This window comes from Oncorhynchus nerka, linkage group LG3, assembly GCF_034236695.1.
Source record: "Oncorhynchus nerka isolate Pitt River linkage group LG3, Oner_Uvic_2.0, whole genome shotgun sequence".
Classification (NCBI taxonomy): domain Eukaryota; kingdom Metazoa; phylum Chordata; class Actinopteri; order Salmoniformes; family Salmonidae; genus Oncorhynchus; species Oncorhynchus nerka.
In genome coordinates this window covers 49,593,554-49,612,646 of record NC_088398.1, presented here as the reverse complement: position 1 = coordinate 49,612,646, position 19,093 = coordinate 49,593,554, and the positions used below count along the sequence as shown (strand labels likewise).

The 19,093-nt window shown below is 42.8% G+C and overlaps 1 protein-coding gene across 1 annotated transcript in view; it reads right to left on the bottom strand.

Annotated features, from left to right (window-relative positions):
• Positions 1-18,905, bottom strand: part of LOC115110020 (kinesin heavy chain) — a 39,408-nt gene extending 20,503 nt beyond the window's left edge. The window contains 13 exon segments of the mRNA XM_029635337.2: positions 56-138; positions 141-233; positions 4,011-4,159; positions 4,520-4,668; positions 4,941-5,045; positions 5,276-5,400; positions 5,570-5,657; positions 5,816-5,871; positions 5,962-6,010; positions 6,601-6,705; positions 10,843-10,916; positions 11,030-11,117; positions 18,411-18,905. Of these exon segments, the coding sequence (XP_029491197.2) occupies positions 56-138; positions 141-233; positions 4,011-4,159; positions 4,520-4,668; positions 4,941-5,045; positions 5,276-5,400; positions 5,570-5,657; positions 5,816-5,871; positions 5,962-6,010; positions 6,601-6,705; positions 10,843-10,916; positions 11,030-11,117; positions 18,411-18,536 (1,290 nt within the window). The 5' untranslated portion in view covers positions 18,537-18,905.
• Between the last annotated feature and the right edge of the window lie 188 nt (positions 18,906-19,093).

The following is a 19,093-nucleotide window of genomic DNA, read 5'->3' as shown; positions in this document are numbered from 1 at the left end:
AACTGTAAACATTAAGACTGGGAAGCCCCATCCATTCCTCTCTGGCCCCGCCCACCTTGTCATCCAGCTGCTGGTACAAGTCAGTGATGAGCCCCTCGTATCGGGTCTTCTCCTCGTCCAATAGCGGGATAGGGGTGGGGCGATGGTGTCAATCATGGGCGTGGCCATGGCGTCACCACTGTTGCTCTTCTTCTCCTTACTGCTCAGCTGTTCCTCCACTGGAACAGCCTCACCTGGTTGAGGGAGGGAGGGGGGAGGGAGGGAGGGGGGGGAGCAGTGGTTAGAGTGATGGACCTCAACCAAACAGTTGTGGGTTATGGAGAGGGAAAGCATGGACAGCTTTGACAGATTTTAGCTCACTAAATGTGCCTAAACGTCCTTATCACATTCATAACATGAGACTGAGGGAGAAACAAACAAACTGTACAGAAATCGTCTTAGCTCAGAGGAGAATAATATCTATTATCTTTGTGTAACTATTTTCATTCCATCCCATAAACAGAACACAGCCCAGCACAAACCCATTTCCACAGGAGACAGGGATATTGGCTGTATCCAGGCTGTATTCAGGCTGCATCACAGCCGGCCGTGATTGGGAGTCCCATAGGGCGCCGCACAATTGGCCCAGCGTCGTCCGGGTTTTTGTTCCTCACTGACTTGCCTAGTTAAATAAAGGTTAAATCAAAAATAAATAAATAAAACATGGGACATGAATAACGTGACAGGTGATGAGGCTGATACCCGCTGGCAGAACCCAGGCGAGCGGCTTAGCCCCGACCGTGCCGACCAGCCAAACATCACCACACCCAGAGATAATCCTTTCACAGCAGAAAGGGGGGGAAGATGGATGAATCTGTGTTGGGCAGCTCTCGTGGAGACTTTAAGATAAGGCGGAAAAGGGATGGGGGGGGGGGGTAGAGTTATAAGTGGACAGAGCTCGGGGGACTTCTACTTCAGAGATCCAGAGGCAGACCGCACTCTGCCATCTTCAAGGACTGTCTGGGCATTTGTAGCTGTGGCTAATCTACAATGCAGCGCATGAATGTGTTATCTTATCTCGGAGAGAGAGAGGAATACACTTTCAGTAAATGATGGGTAGCCGTGGCAACCGCCAGTCCGCACCGTCCGTATACCTACCGTATACTTTGGTAGGTGACACACAGCTAGAATATTGTGACATTAAATCTCTCTAACCACCACAATGGAGAACCCTGACCATACTGGTCTTCACACGCTGCAGGGATATACAATGTAACCCATTTGGGAGCATCAACAATCTGTTGATGCCTTACAGCTTGCATTATTTTGCAATGCAAATAGGAGATAATGTGTGCTTCCTAATATTATTCACAATCTGCACAATCTCATGAATACAAAAGTACAAAAGGAGGCATATAGGCACAGCAGGTTGCTGCATGAGTACTGAGTGGAGGACGCAAACATCGCATTCAGAATGCATTTCACGATGAACATACGTTTGATGAAAACTGTATCTAAATAAGGCCATTCCTTTGAGAGACAACATCCTCTGTCCAGGTCACTCACTCAGAACATAGCCCAAACTAAGATGCCAAATTGCCTGCTGGGCAAAATCCTAACATCAACAAGATATTTATTCTGACACAGGTTTTATTTAGAAAAAAATAAAGCCGGGCAAAGGGAGAACTAAGCAGTGAGTAAATGACAGAACTGGAAACAGAATGAGTGAACGGATGAGTGGTTTTGGAAAACATCTTCAGTCCCCAACGTACCCCATTAGAGAAGCCTATTCTACACATACAGTGCATTCTGATAGTAAACAGACCCCTTGACTTTTTCCACATTTTGTTACATTACAGCCTTATTCTATAATTGATTAAATTGTTTTTTTCCCCTCATCAATCCACACACTATAATACCCCATAATGACAAAGCAAAGCAATAAATAAATAAAATAAAAACAACTGAAATATTACATTTACGTAAGTTTTCAGACCCTTTACTCAATACTTTGCTGAAGCATCTTTGGCAACGATTACAGCCTTGAGTCTTCTTGGGTAGGGTCATTGTCCTGTTGGAACGTGAACCTATGCTCAGTCTAAGGTCCTGAGCGCTCTGGAGCAGGTTTTCATCAAGGATATCTCTGTACTTTGCTCCATTCATCTTTCCCTCGATCCTGACTAGTCTCCCAGTCCCTGCCGCTGAAAAACATCCCCTCAACATGATACGTCTGGTTTCCTCCAGACGTGACGCTTGGCATTCATGCCAAAAAGTTCAATCTTGGTTTCATCAGGCCAGAGAATCTTGTTTCTCGTAGTCTGAGAGTCTTTAGGTGCCTTTTGGAAAACTCCAAGTGGGCTGCCATGTGCCTTTTACTGAGGAGTGGCTTCCATCTGGCCACTCTACCATAAAGACCTGATTGGTGGAGTGCTGCAGAGATAGTTGTCCTTCTGGAAGGTTCTCCCATCTCCACAGAGGAATTCTGGAGCTCAGTCAGAGTAACCATTGGGTTCTTGGTCACCTCCCTGACCAAGGCCCTTCTCCCCCGATTGCTTAGTTTGGCCGGGAACCAGCTCTAGGAAGAGTCTTGGTGGTTCCAAACTTCCATTTAAGAATGATGGAGGCCACTGTGTTCTTGGGGACCTTCAAAGCTACAAAAATGGTTTGCTACCCTTCCCCCAGATCTGTGCCTCAACACAATCCTGTCTCAGAGCTCTACGCACAATTCCTTCGACCTTATGGGTTGGTTTTTACTCTGACATGCACTGTCAACTATGGGACCTTATATAGACAGGGGTGTGCCTTACCAAATCATGTCCAATCATTTGAATTTACCACAGGTGGACTTCATTCAAGTTGAAGAATGATCAATTGAAACAGGATGCACCTGAGCTCAATTTCGAGTCTCATAGCAAAGGAATACTTACTTACTTATGAATACTTATGTAAATAAGGTATTTCTGTTTTTGTTTTTAATACATTTGCAACAATTTCTAAAAACCTATTTTCACTTTGTCATTATGAGTATTGTGTGTTGATTAATCAGGAAAAAATATATTTTAATACATTTTAGAATAATGCTGGAACATAAGAAAATGTGGAAAAGGGGAAGTGGTCTGAATACTGTCCGAATACACTGTATGTGTTCAGTGAATACGATGAACAAACCTCCTCTGAGTCATGATTTTCATCAAAACAATTTCATCAAATAAAAACAGAGTTTCAGTAGTAACAATGATGGTTCAACAATCCCCTACAACCCGATGAGCTCTGAATACAAGTGAAGTCCTTAGCTTCCATATTCCAGGAGTAGCTGGGAGATGTCTGCAAACATCTATAGTCTCTCTGATGCTCCTGTAGTAGAGTAACTAGGAGCACAGTCAAATAAATGACAGTGGGTTTGTGTAAATGATCATACTGATTTCCATGTACTGGGAGGCCCTTGCATTCGAGATGCGCTTATCAGGATTCTAGTCTGGTTTAACCATAATTGCTACACAGCTTCTCCATTTTCTTTTTGTTCTCTCTTGCTCTCTCTCCTTTCCTATCCTCTCTCTCTCCATTTTTCTCAAGCTACTGTCTGTCTTTGTCACTGTCTCTTTTTTCCCTCTCTCCTCTCTTGTTTTTCTCCTCTCCTCTCCTCTACTCACTCACTCACTCACTCACTCACTCACTCACTCACTCACTCACTCCTCTCCTCTCCTCTCCTCTCCTCTCCTCTCCTCTCCCTCCTCTCTCTCCTCTCCTCTCCTCCCCTCTCTCCTCTCCTCTCTCTCTCTCTCATTATCTCTCCACTCCCCCTCTTTCTGTCTCCCCTCTCTTTCACTCCTCTCCTCTCTCTCTCATTATCTCTCCACTCCCCCTCTTTCTGTCTCCCCCTCTCTTTCACTCCTCTCTCTCCTTCTCTCCTCTCCTCTCCCTCTCCTCTCCTCCTCTCCTCTCCTCTCCTCTCCTCTCTCTCATTATCTCTCCACTCCCCCCTCTTTCTGTCTCCCCCTCTCTTTCACTCCTCTACTCTCTTTCTTTGTTACCTTTCCTCCAGCGTTTGAGCTCGGTCTCAAGCTTCTGGATCACGTATTTCAAGCCTTTAGTCTTCTCTTTCTCCTTCTCATACTTCTTCTTCCACTCCTCAGCTGTCAGCTCTTGGTTCACTGACACTGTGTTCTTAATGGTCTTAGCTCTGCAACATTGAGAGAGAGGGGGGGGGGATTTCCATCAGGGGTTGGAATTGATGGATGGAAGAGGGCATATGGTAGTATTATGCACAAATAGTGTGTGTGTACTGAAGGTCAAAGGTCTGACACTGAACTACAACACTCCAATAATCTCCATTGATTTCTTATCACCTTTGCTGTTGGGTGTGGGCTAAACAGCAGCATTGCAACAAGGTCACAGCTGATCTTCCTAGACTCATTATAGAGATCTAATCTCTATTTTCACTACATCCCCATGAGGGCACACAAATAAATCCCCCCTTGCCGACTGACTAGAAGAGACACACGGAACACCCCCCTACAGTGTGTGTAGTATGAGTGCTAACCTCTGTCCAAACATGAGGGTGGACTTGGTCTCAGCCTCATTGTAGACAGAGGGGGAGGCACAGATGATGATGGTGGTCCTACAGTTTCCCCCCAGAGAGTCCTGCAGGATACGGGTCATCTTACTGTCTCTGTAGGGCACGTGGGTTTTCTACAGGACGGGAAGAGGGAAAATCAAGAGGAGCTTCACAAATAAGGCAACATCTGTAACCAAATGCTATTTTATAGAATATTTCATGTTCACGTCACAGACAAAAGGACATGTTAGTAAAATAGGACAAGGAAATAATCAATCTGAGAGAGAGAGAGAGCGAGAGACAGACAGAGGGAAAGATAGAGAGAGAGAGAGAGAGAGAGAGAGAGAGAGAGAGAGAGAGAGAGAGAGAAAGAACCTCAACACAGTGAAACAGACTTATAACTTACAGTTCCCTCGGCCAGAGCTGATATGACGTTCCCCAGGGCGGAGAGGGACTTATTGATATTCTTGGCCTCGTCCAACACAGATCCCTCTGCCCCAGTTTTACTGACCTGAAGGAGAGGATAATAAATACCCACAGCAGGATGTCACCACAAACAAGTTCTGTGGACAGATAGGTCTAATGGGTCTTCAATCAAAAATGCTGTGTGAAGAGGTTATTTTAATGATGATTTATTGAAGAGAGTGAGAGAAGGAGAGGAAGGAGAGAGGGAAGGGAAGACCTAGTGAGAGAGGCAGATGGAGGGTAGATAAGCGTAGAAAGAGGGGAAAGCACTGTGACCTTCTCACTGCCAGCCAGATCCACCAAGTAGAGTTTTCCTGACAGCTTCAGTTCTGTCTCTACATTCTCCTGCTTGATGTTGATCAGGAAGATGCTGTGACTGCGAGAGCTGTGCTCATTCATGTCTGTATGGACGAACAAAAAGCAGAGCAACATTTGAGTCCGTGCTAGCACAGGAAGCGGGCGTCTTTTTGCTGAATCACTGGAAATCAATGGGTAGCTAGCAACATTCTTGCAACATTTCTTTATTAAACGTGCACTTTAGTGATTCCGGAGGAAAAGAGAAGCCCATACTTGTAACAGCCACGTGACGATTGGATTTTCCTTCATCGACGACATCCATAACCTCTTCTGGACTGGACACAAAGCGCTCTGTACAGCCCTTTGTGGAAAAGTGGGAATATGTGTGAAGGTGAGGACCACAAGATTGCTGGGCAATGATCTGAAATATTACTGTGTTAAGAGAAGGAACAATCATAGTATCAACAACTGAACACCTTCCTGTTTATGGAACTTGAGCTACAGCGATTGGATACCCACCTTAACATAGGGCACCTTGTTTTTGTCCTCATGCACTGCTAGGTTGGTCTTTGACACTTCAAATGAAAAATATATACATCAAAATTGTCCACCTCAGTATTTAGAAATCTGAACTTAGTAAAACTAGAAATAAAGTCCTTACTTACCATCCAATAAGTCTCTGATCTTGTCTAAGTAGATTTCAAAATAGGAGACCTATAAACACAAAACATATCGCACACAGCATAAACACACAGACAGAATTGATCCTGTGCCAGTCTTGCCCTCCGTGAAAGATTCACTGTTCTAACAGATGAACACTTGGGTTCCTAGACTTTTGTGTTGTAACATTTCCATTTGAGTTGCTAGAGGCAAGGCCGCGAGGACACACAGCCACAGAGTCACGGGCTGAAGGTGTCACTGCAGTGACCATATGGTACGTGTAGGCCACCCCAGCAGAACTGGCACCTCTGTGGGTCCTGTCACTAACACTAACACAGCAACGAGCACTGGACTAATCCTCAGTCACCGCAACACCGGTTCCATTCACTTGTTATGGACCTGGTGGTTTGGTAACAGTATAATACAAATGCCATTCAAACATGTCTTTTTTTTAAAATATTCAAATATTATATTCACAAAAGCTATTGCATACATTTTACACTCAGCTTACACTTTCGACAAATCCTGCTATATGAACACAGGCTATTTCCTTTGAAGGCAAGCTAAGCTACAACGCATGGACACAGACTCAATGAGCAACTAGCCCAGGGTTCAGAGGGGCCATTCCATGATGTGTCTGTTACCTTGATGTGGAACTCCAGGTTCTCGTCCATGGAGTAGATGTGGTCAAAGATGTCCCTGGCGATACGGGGGATGATACCCATCAGCTGGGAGTCATGGAGCTTGCCCTGAGATGGAGAACACGACATCTTTCACAAACAACATCCAACATCTTTCACAAACAACATCCAACATTTTCAAAACATGACAATATAAAAAAAACTGCTTGTGCAAAAAAATACGCTGCTCACAAAATGTATGTGAAGAAAATGATACATCTGACCCAAGAAGGAAAAGTGAAAGTATTTTTAAAACAACCCAACAAATATACAGTCTCTCTGTCAGGTTACTACAAGTAGCGCAGTAGAGGCTGCTGAGGGGAGAACGGCTCAGAATAATGGCTGGAACAAAGCGAATGGAATGGCATCAAACACATGGAAACCATGTGTTTGATGTATTTGATACCATTCCACTCATTCCACTCCAGCCATTACCACGAGCCCGTCCTCCCCAATTAAGGTGCCACCAGCCTCCTGTGAAGTAGCGACAAAGGTTTATCACAGGCTGCTATCAAGCTCTTACAGAGGACAAATCATTCAGCCTTAACCCTCATAGGGTGTTTTCAGATACAGTACATTCTGAAAGTATTCAAACCCCTTTACTTTTCCACATTTTGTTACGTTCTAAAATGTTCTAAAATGTATTGTTTTCATCATCAATTTACACACAATACCAGACAATGCCAAAATGAAAACAGATTTTTAGAAATGTATTTACATAAGTATTCAGACCCTTTGCTATGAGACTTGAAATTGAGCTCAGGTGCATCCTGTTTCCATTTATCATCCTTGAGATGTTTTTACAACTTGATTGGAGCCCACCTGTGGTAAATTCAATTGATTGGACATGATTTCAAAAAGCACACACCTGTCTATATAAGGTCTCATAGTTGACAGAGCATGTCAGAGCAAAAACCAAGCCAGGATTACGTCGAGGCACAGATCCAGGGTAGGGTACCAAAACAATTCTGAAGTATTGAAGGTCCCCAAGAACACAGTGGGCTCAATCATTCTTAAATGGAAGAAGTTTGGAACCAGACATAGAGCTATAACTGGCCACCCGGCCAAACTGAGCAATTGGGGGAGAAGGGCCTTTGGTCAGGGAGGTGACCAAGACCCTGATGGTCACTCTGACAGAGCTCCAGAGTTCCTCTGTGGAGATGGGAGAACCTTCCAGAAGGACAACCATCTCTGCAGCACTCCACCAATCAAGCCTTTATGGTCGAATGACCAGACGGAAGCCACTCCTCAGTAAAAGGCACATGGCAGCCCACTTGGAGTTTTCCAAAAGGCACCTAAAGACTCTCAGACTACGAGAAACAAGATTCTCTGGCCTGATGAAACCAAGATTGAACTTTTTGGCATGAATGCCAAGCGTCACGTCTGGAGGAAACCTGGCACCATCCCTACGACGAAGCATGATACTGCTACAGAGAGCTCAGGACCCCAGACTGGGGCGAAAGTTCACCTTCCAACAGGACAACGACCCTAAGCACACAGCCAAGACAATGCAGGAGCAGCTTCGGAACAAGTCTCTGAATGTCATTGAGTGGCCCAGCCAGAGCCCGAACTTGAACCCAATCGAACATCTCTGGAGAGACCTGAAAATAGCTGTGCAGCAACTCTCCCCATCAAACCTGACAGAGCTTGAGAGGATCTGCAGAGAAGAATTGGAGAAACTCCCCAAATACAAGTGTGCAAGCCTGTAGCGTCATACCAAAGAAGACTCGAGACTGTAATCACTGCCAAAGGTGCTTCAACAAAGTACTGCGTAAAGGGTCTAAATACTTATGTAAATGTGATATTTCTGTTTAAAATGATTATAAATTAGCAAGAACAACAAAAAAATACTGTTTTTGCTTTGTCATTATGGGGTATTGTCTGTAGATGTATGAGGGGAAAAAACAATTGAATACATTAGAGAATAAGGCTGTAATGTAACAATATGTGGAAAAAGTCAAGGGGTCTGAATACTTTCTGAATGCACTGTATAGTCCTCTTTAAAAGAACCGATCTCGGTCCTCTTTAAAGTGAACTCTAGGGTAAAAAAAAAAGCTAAAGAACTCGGTTTGTATTCACACTGCCCTTGCCTTTGAATGAGGACTCAACTCTTTTGCCAGTTCACTTCACCTATTCTGTGGTCCGAGTCTTCTTTGCATTCACATTGCTATGTTTAGAAATTTCAATAAATGCATTCTGGGTTTTTACAAAATGCAGGACAACCCATTCCATCAGAACACCTTATCACCTATTTATAAAGTACCTTACAGTTCGGGAGCTAATAGATTGCATTTAGTTAAAAGATTAAACATAATAATTGCCACCAGAAGATACTATTAACATGTAAATATTATTGGTAACAGAATAAGTAGCAGAAGAATAACTACAGACTAAATAATGCTAAAATACATCCAATCTAGGCTACTGTTCCTTTAAGAGCTAGAATTGATTTTGTACCCTATGCTGTGATTCTCACCAAATATATTGTTTTCTTCTCCCACTATTCAAATCCCACAAGAGAATAAACGGCTCTTTATATACCACATATTGCAAAACAATTATCTGACCTAAAAACTCAACACATATTTTGGCATCCTTGAAAATCGATAATTAATATCCAGAAACAGCACACATTGTTTTCTGCGAACCTGCACATCATCATCTTCTCTCTTTTGTGGCACCAATGTGAGGGTTCACGGCAGAGGAAACGGTGTTGCAGTGTTCTAGTGTGTGGTGCGGGATTTATGACAAGTGAACCTGGGGAGCTTTGTGTTCACATTAACCTAAAAAAAAGGGAACCGGACAGAGGAATTCAAGCAAGACGAACTCAGGCCACCTCATAAGATGAGTTAAAAACAATTGTCTAAAAGGGACCGAGTGTGAAAACACCCTTAGTCTACATAACGCCTATGTCCACATATTAAAATGAAATATACATGAGACCTCAAGGGGGTTTCATTACAGACTCGTCGGCCAGCCTGCATCCCTTCAAAAATGTAGTCCTCTCATCTCCATCCCAATCCCCATTTAATTCAGTCTGACCCTTCCTTAAACAGCCAAATTGCAATTTAAAAATGTTATTGTCTCGGCAATAATTTACTCTGCAATGGACTATTACCGTTTGCCCTTCGCCTCAGGGCTGCTACGTCCTTCATACTGTAATTTGATTCTAGGTATGGGGAGATGTATAATAGCGTTTTAGATGAAACACATAACAGGGATAGTTTTACATTCTGGTCAGGCTGGCAGAGCTTTCATGGAAGCTAATCACATTGCCACCATCGCTTTCCCTGCCCTTCCATCACCTGCTAAGGAAACCTGTGGATGGTATAAATGTTTCTCCATTTCATCCTCAAGCTTGCTGAAGAATCTCTGGGCTGTTACCAGGGGAACGGCTGCAGCTGAATAGGAGGCTATACTGTATGTGTAAATCGCATGGCGGCACATCGTGTGAACTGTGGCAGAGAAGCACCTCGCTGCTATTTTGGCATGCCGTCTGGCATAGACAGTCGGGCTAAATAAAGGTATGCCAGGAAGGAAGACGCAGCTGCAGGGAGGGACTGTTGGTGAATGTTCCCATCTGAGGAGAATTAGGAATTACATTTCTCACAAGCTTGAAGAAGATTTTTTTACTGAAAATATTCATATTTGTGTGTGTGTGTGTGTGTGTGTGTGTGTGTGTGTGTGTGTGTTTGAATGCTGCCTGACTGGCACCTCCCTTTAATGAAACAAACGTGTTTGACAGATACAGCTTCAAATGTGTTTGTCAGTGAAATATCAAGTGTCATGCCGCCTCAGTAGAAACCACTGCACAATTCCGATCCGCCTGTAAAAATCATGTTTGTGCGACTCTCTCCCATGTTAGGATTATGACTGAGGGAAACGGCTTAAACTCCAGTCAATCCCTGCTCAGTTAATGGGTCACTAGACCCTCTACAGATGATGCAGGCAGTGAGGCCAAAGGTTCTAGACTGCACCTCTGTCTCCTCTTTATACAGTTTCATGTTCCATGGGCCTCTCCGTCGTGCTGTCTTGTAAAGCTCCTTAAAACGAGCTGCTAATGGCCATACTTGCACGGTGGCTTCACATGTCCTGTGATTACGTATATCATTTTTCAATACTGCTATCCTTAATCTAATCTCTGACCGAATCTCTTTGGCTCTCATTCAAATCCCAATGAGGACTCAAAATGTCCTCCAGACTTACCTCCATGGTGTGAGTCTTGCCTGATGAGGTCTGGCCATAGGCAAAGATGGTTCCATTGTACCCACCCAACACATCTGCAAAACAAAACACAGTGGGGTTAACTCTTTCAAAATAGGTCTGAAACTGAGTTCACATGACGACGGTGAGGATGTGAGATGAATTGGGCTGTATAGGGCACAGCGTTTACCTTTGACGATCTGCTTGGCACAGGCATCATAGACCTGCTCCTGGGCTGTGTTGGGTGGCAGGACTCGGTCAAACACATAAGGCTTGCCCTGCATGGAAAAAGGAGGAAGGAAACTGTCAAGAGAGTCCCCATCTCATTCCACCTTTCATTTGCCCATGAGAAATCAGTGTCAAGCTAAAGCCTTGAGTTATTTTCATATCAACAAAACTGAATGGAAGTTAAACACTTTTCATCACAGGCATTTCTCACTGTTTCTTCAAGTCTTTTGACTGCTAGCTGGGTCTGACAATCTGACAAGGTGATCAAATCAGGTCTGTATTACATCAAGCAAGGTGCTTTGACTCTGGTGACCTTGTTCTCTCCAGATCTGTTTCAGAGTCAGTCAGTCTAGCAGGTGTCACACTAAACCAGTCACCTCCTGCTCTGAGGTAGAGCCGTGGCAACGCTAGCCTGACATCGGATCAGTTCTCCTGTGACAAGAATACAGGACAGGTCACCTGTCTCAACCTTACAACATGGGCCTGGACGTTATTATGTTACTTTGGAGACAGAGACGACTGAACATTTTTCTGTTAATCAAATACTTTTATAATAATAATAGCGACTTACAGTCATGCGCGCATACATTTGACATGTTGTGGATCAGTGTTGTAGTTACAGATGGTTTGCGACCATAAATAAACAAGATCATACAACGACGCACTTGAAACTCTAGTACAGCTATTGCCCAACATCAGAGAGTAATGTGAAGTTGAGGGGAGGCACGAAATATTTAGATTCTGTGCAATGTTTCCCCTATGCTAATTTGCCACCACTCAAAAATATGCAAAAAATAAGAAATTGGGATTTAGAGTGTAAATTTAAATGACTGTAACAAGATATAGAGTATGTAGAAAAGATAATGGAGCTACATATATATTTTTAAATGAGGTCATCTTGTTTTCCTACCACACTATTTTCCTATCACACTGACTGACTGAATTAATGGTGAAAAGACAATAAGAAATCAATCAATATGAAACAGACATGGGGCAATGTGACAATGATAGCCTGGTCCAGTGAAAACAAAGACCCCACACATGACATCATCTGCCACTACCACCTGTGTATCTGTGTGTGGTCCAGTTTGATTCAAGCCCAACCCAAGGAGGCTATTAAGCGGCTTGTTTTATGTTTGGCTCTCTTTGTTCTGGACCGGCTTTCTGACAGAGGAGCGATTTATTTTATTCCAGGCCTTTATAGCGCAGGCATGGGGTCAACCCGAACAGCGGTAAGCTCCAACAATGACCCGGTTGCCATGGAAACTGCATCCCACAGGGAGAGGCCTGCACTGATTGGATGTCGGCCGGCTCCAGGTGTCCCTCAGCGGATGGAGGAGGAGGATGGAAACATGATTGCTGTTGAGTGCTGTAGACTTCTCTCTCTCTCTCGCTGACAGGAAGGCGGTCGGCTATGTCGTAATCTCTTGCTCAGCAAGATCCTTTGAGCAATCGTAGGGCACTGCTTGTGTGTTTTATGAAGGTTATCAACCACCAAACATTTAAAAGAGATAAGGTAGCCACTCTCAACAATTTCAATGTCTTTTTACGAGAACGTTTCAAATCAAATCAAATGGTATTTGTCACATGTGGCAAATACAACAAATACAGGTACAGGTTAGTCGATATGAAATTTCAAAATGGAATTAAATTGTATCATAACGTCTCCCATAAATTCACCTCACAGCTCAATACACTCTGTGCGTTCTAAATGACATATGAGCAATACCTTTAGCCAAGCTTGAAAGTCAAATTGAAAACCCATAGCAGTATTGCAGCAGTCTGCAAGATTTACAAACGCACGTGACCACACATACACTATTCCACAAGCTCAATAAATGATGTGTGGACACACACACACACGCACGCACGTGCAGGCAGTGTACACACACACACACACACACACACATGTTCTAAATGCCATGTTAGACTTCTCAATAATTGATGTGCTGTCCCAAAGGAAGGCCAAGGCCTTTGCTCTTTTGGACTGCATGAGGTCTCAGGCATTATTAAATGAACATGCTCTCACTGTGTGCACATCATTATGCTGGAGGACCGCCTGACGAGGGTCTTTAGCAGAGTATACTGGTACCTAACTTCTTTTGAGAGAGAGAGAGAGAGAGAGAGAGAGCACAGGTGTAGGAAAGAGATACACTTGTATGTGTGACCATGCATACACTCTCTTTGTAAAGGGTGTGTTGGTCTGTGTGTTTGTAATTGGCGACGATGATTCTAGCCTGTGACCTCCTGCTCCCCTTTCAATCATCTCTAATGACATCCGGCATACATCGTCATGGAGACAAAATTACCCAAGAGACCCAGCTGCATCGCTCCAGCCACGGCCCTGTATCTCGACCAAACAAAGACACAGCTATATTTCACCTCTATAAATACACACAGAACCAGCAATAGAACTGAAACAAGGCTGGGCTTGTTTGCTTAATACCGTAAACACGCTATTCCCTTAATAAATACACTACACATTGTAATCTAATACATCATTGTTGTGCACATTAATAAATAAGTGATGTACTGTATATGTTAGTCTAAAACAGGTTGAGGCTATAGTAGTAAGTTGTGTCAATTTAAACCAGTGCTGCTGGAGAGAGCAGCCAGTAGCATGTGCAGTGCATTGTCCATGAAAGACGACTTCTAACCCCAAGCCATAAGATTGCTAAATAGCCATGATATGACTGCTAAATTGTAAATTAAATGGTTATCCAGACTTTCTGCACTGATTTCGATGCACATGCATAAGACTATACATGTATAAACACACTCACTCACACACACACACTACTCTCCCACAAAACCCACACACATACACTATGTACGTGCACACACACTCACATAACACACACAAGCATACCGCCACAAAGCAAACACAGATACACACACACTTTTACACTCATAAACTGCTGGTACTCTGTTCTGAATTGACTCTTGTTATTATTCATCTTCCTGATGCCTAGTCACTTTACCCTGCCTTCATGTACAAACTGTATCTACCTCAATTACCTTGTACCTTTGCACATTGATCTGGCACTGGTACTGCCTGTATATACCTCCATTCTTGTGTATTTTACTCCTTGTGTTACACATTTTATTTTTATTATATTTTAAAAAATCTACATCATTGGGAAGGGCTCGTAGTATTGATTTGTATAAATAAGCATGGTGTCAAACACCATTACTACTCGTACAAAATCAAATTTGGGTAAGGTGAAAATGCATAATGGCGACGGTGCATAAAGATGGCGGCCCCCATATACTTACAACAAATGTCTCGTTTGCTCAGTATGCCATATTGTACATAACTTTCTGTTAATGTTTTTTTTTGTATCGTAATTAGCACAGTATACATGATCCAAATTCAAGCTCCAACAGCGGGAATTAAAAAAAAAGAAGACTAAAAAGTAGATTGTGCTGATTTGCTGGCACATTGAACCATGTCACGCACCGTAGTTTAAGAACTCCGTTGGTAGTGCTAAAAACAATGATGTCATATTGGAATTCCTCCATCTTTATGCACCTTCACCATTGAATTCTGTAGTGGGGCTTTGTCTAAATCGGTGACATGAATGTCTCAACCAAAGCCAGTCCTGCCCCACCCCCATTATGTTCATGTGTTCACCCACACCCCACACAAAAGAAACAGAGATTGAGAGGTTAACCTTATTGCAGCACATCACAGATCTTATCTGGGCAACATGTTGATAAAGATCACTGTATGTGGACATTGACAACCAACCATGCACAGGATCAAACTAAATCAAAGGGACACAGTCATAAATTGTGTTTTGCTGTGATTTTTCCAATTACAGATTTCACAGGCAATTTAATCCTCGCTTTAATGGAGAGTCACAAAAAAAATTATTACACACAGCAGAGCCCTCCCCAGCCTCAAAGAGTATGAGGATTTGGAGATTTCTCCCAAAATGTACACTGAGTGTACAAAACATGACATAGACTGACCAGGGTGAATCCATGTGTAAGTTATGATCCCTAATTGATGTCACATGTTAAATCCACTTCAATAAGTGTAGATGAAGGGGAGAAGACAGGTTAAAGAAGGATTTTTAAGCCTTGAGACAATTGAGACGGATTGTGTACGTGTGCCATTCAGAGGGTGAATGGGAAAGACAAAAGATTGAAGTGCCTTTAAAAAGGGTCTGGTAGAAGGTGCCAGGTGCCCCGGTTCATTTCGCAACCAGTACATGGCTGTTTGAAGCTTTGTAATTATGTGCATTAAATCATCAGCTTCTCTCTGTTAAGCAATTAGACTACTGTAGGTTACAAAATGGAAAGGATGCTGCAAATCAATACATCTAAATGTCAGGGCAAGAATAAGAGGAATACATGGTGCATTGCTTTATTTTGCATGATATGTAGATCTACTCTAGGCTTCTAGTAAATATGTAATATATTTCTATCTGATTTAGTGTAACAGATGGAAAGAACAAGAGTAGGCCTGAATGTGTGTTTGTTACCGAACACGTTCCCCTTCCCCCCTTTACAAACGATCCATGCATTAATGTTGCTCTGTCTGGTTTGGCTTTATGCAACCATACCCCCACACCTTCCCCTGGGCTAAGGCAAGCACTAATGTCGGACATGTCGGCACAAAGGGAACCTGCCTTGCTTTGCAATGGGTTCCAAACAGATTCATTATTTAACAGTCCATAATGAAGGGAGTTCAGTTAAATGCAGTCACAGTGGGCCTATAATATATGTGCATGTGTTAAGCTACTGTGTCCACAGTTTGTAACAACTGTTCATACTGGATCCGATCCTCCAGCGTAACGCTTGTGATGAGTAACCCACTAACATGGGACAATAGCAGGGAGGGGACATTTAGCTAGATATTCTAACCTATGAAAAAAAGAAATAAAATCCCAGATCGATATTAGCCTTAAGATAAGGGTGTGTAATAGGGCTGGGAATTACCAGGGACCTCACGATACGATGTCATCGCGATACTTAGGTGCCGATACAATATGTATTGCGATTCTCACGATTCTATATGTGTTGCGGTTCGATACTGTGATTTCATTGCGATTTGATGTTCTAAACATATTGATCAGCCATGGAAATAAGAGTACTGAAAACAAATGGGCTCCTGATTTAAAAACAAGACGGAGAACAAGCTATGAAGGAAAAGTATTGGCGTTATGGTGCAGCTACAGCAAACTAGCGCAAAAAGAATATTGCGACATTGTCAAAACGATCCAATATATCGTCAAAAATAATATCTCGATATAAATATATATTTTTTTCCAAAATCCCAAGTGTCCAATGCAAAACATTTCAACATTTCATTGAGATCTGAGGTTCAGATGCTGCACTGTTGGGGATCGTAACCCTCTGTGTGTGTGAAACAATCACTGAGAGTGACCATCCCTATCACCTATACTATACTTCCCACTGAGCACCTGTTCTCGCAGAAGCATGCAGGGTGAGCAATGATCCCTGGGCCTCCAAAAACATGATGTGGTCTAGTCATCCATTTCTCCAGTCAAATAATACACATCATGGGTCTTTTACTGATGTCATCTTTCAGCCTAAGATGAGCTAGAGATCAGTGAAGCTGCCCTGGCACTGAACCATGTATATTCCCCCAAGGCTAAGGAAGAGGAGAAGGAGGGGCACAGCTAGGATGATGCTGGCATATGGGAGAGGAGCGGGCTAGTGGCAGAACTGAGGAAATAGGTATGCTGGCTTTGTGTATTTCACAGCACAGCTTAGCCTAGGAGAACTCAGACGACGGCAAACGAGACACACTGACTACCTGCACAAATCCTCCTGAGCACAATACTATCAGTCCAACACAGGCTCTATTCCAGCACTAACTGGGAAATTAAATGTGCGCACAAACACACAGCAGACACACACACGTCTGATATCCTAGGTAATGCTTCAATCAGCTTCTTCGCAACCCCCCTCCTTTTTTCCATTACCGGTAAAAAAAAAACGGTCCTTATTTACGCTACTTAAACTCACTCAGCCAGCAGTTCTCTCTTCTGATGGTCATTTCCTCTTTTGCCTTACCCTCCCTGGGATGACATAGGTTTTCCATTCCAATTACTGTCCGGTCAATGATGATGTCTCTATGGGTTTAGACAGGCCAAACTAAGACAAACTAGGCTGTTCCCCATGTAATGGGCTCCACTCATGCAGACTCTGACTGGCTTCATGCTGGGAGCCTCTAGCTGTAGTAGCAATAGAATCAAACCTTGATTTAGGGTGGCCACTACAAAGGAGGGAGGGAGATACTTCTCGTTCTGATTTCAAACATGAGCCTGTGTTTTCATTTTATTCCACGTACTGACAATAGAAGACTTTTATTTGTTCTTTCAGAGAGGTTGTTTTATGATCTACCTTAAAATGAATAACCTTTGAGATCAACCCAAATCACATTATATTTGTCACATGCCCCAAATACAATTGGTGTAGACCTTACCGTGAAATGCTTACTTGCAAGCCCTTAATTAACATTAAAACATATATATTTTAAATTAAAACAGTAAAATAACAATAATGAGGCAGGGGGTACAGGTTAGTCGAGATCATTTGTACATGTAGGTAGGGGTGAAGTGAAAAGTATGCAAAAAGATGAAGGGACATTAAGGAATTGTTCTTGTTGTGCTGTAAGCTATGAGACCATAGCTTTCTCATCAGGATGGAAATGTAATGACATTGAAATGACTAAGCATAAGATACAACGAGCTTTCAATGAAAGTTAATTTTCACCTACAGCGAAGATGGTTATATTCATTTCAATTTAACGTTGATGACGTAATAGGTTGGTAATGCCATTGATGACAGCACACACTGACAGTCTACAGACTCGCAGACCCTTGGGGGAAAGGTGTGAATTCTACCGTCCATTCGGTGACCATTGACCACCACTAGGCAAACTGAATTAATGATGATGATGTCGAGATAAACATTCACAGCGTACTATCTTACTATCTATTCGTTTGGCAGTTTGACACCACGCGTACATCATGGGTAATTATGCCCCTGTAGCTCGATCATGATCCATCCAGACCCAAATTGGAGAGACGCTTCCATTGATAGCAGAGTACAGGAATCATTGATCAAAATGTTGGTCACTCTATTTGGCATTTCCACCATTATTCTTCAAAACAAATGCCCATTAACCGCCTATTTATTAATTCGTATAAAACAATGTTTATAATCACCTTGCACATCAACATTTATTTTGTCAGACTGAATTTGAGTGAATTTAGGCACCTGTATCATGGCTTTGTTTGTAGACTACACCATGGATATTAGGCGTATATATATATATATATATGAAATTATTAAGATTTACTCACCGTTATTACCACCGTGTCTTCGCCTTTGAATTTCGGGATGTATTTGTCTCCTCTGTTGGTTTCCGATTCATTCAAAGGCCTGAATCGGCACATCACTTTTACACCGCACTCAGCAGCATCCGCCATGTCCACAACACTAGGTTATTTCCAACCAGATGACCCAAATAACTTTCTCTAGGCTAACTATCGCGAAGTTTACTGCAATTTTACTGAGATGGAATTAAGCACTTCTTTCCTTTGTCATTCGCTGAAATTCAATCTCGATCGACATCCCTGTCAATTCAACGATTGGCGCTAGGCTGAATCCTAGTCTAACGTTACCTGCTTAAAAGGAAAACAATAGATTGACGAATGGTCTGGCTGCTATCGTTTGATAGCGTCGATTTGAATGCGAGTTCCTGTTTCGTGGTCAAACATTGGTTAAAGACTTCCCGTATTCACCGATGCGTCTTGCATCAGGACCAGCATCGACCAATTTGAAGCTCCTTGCTCTAATGCTGTCAATCCCACTTCGGTCCACCGTGAGGATGTTGAGGTAGCCTAACACGCTTGCAGCCCGAACGGGACTTCTATGGTATTCTGGGAGGAGTATTCAAATCATATTGATAAACGATATAAAACAAAAGATTGTAAAGATAATTTTACTTTGCATGTTTTGTAAATAAGTGTTACACGGGTAGGTT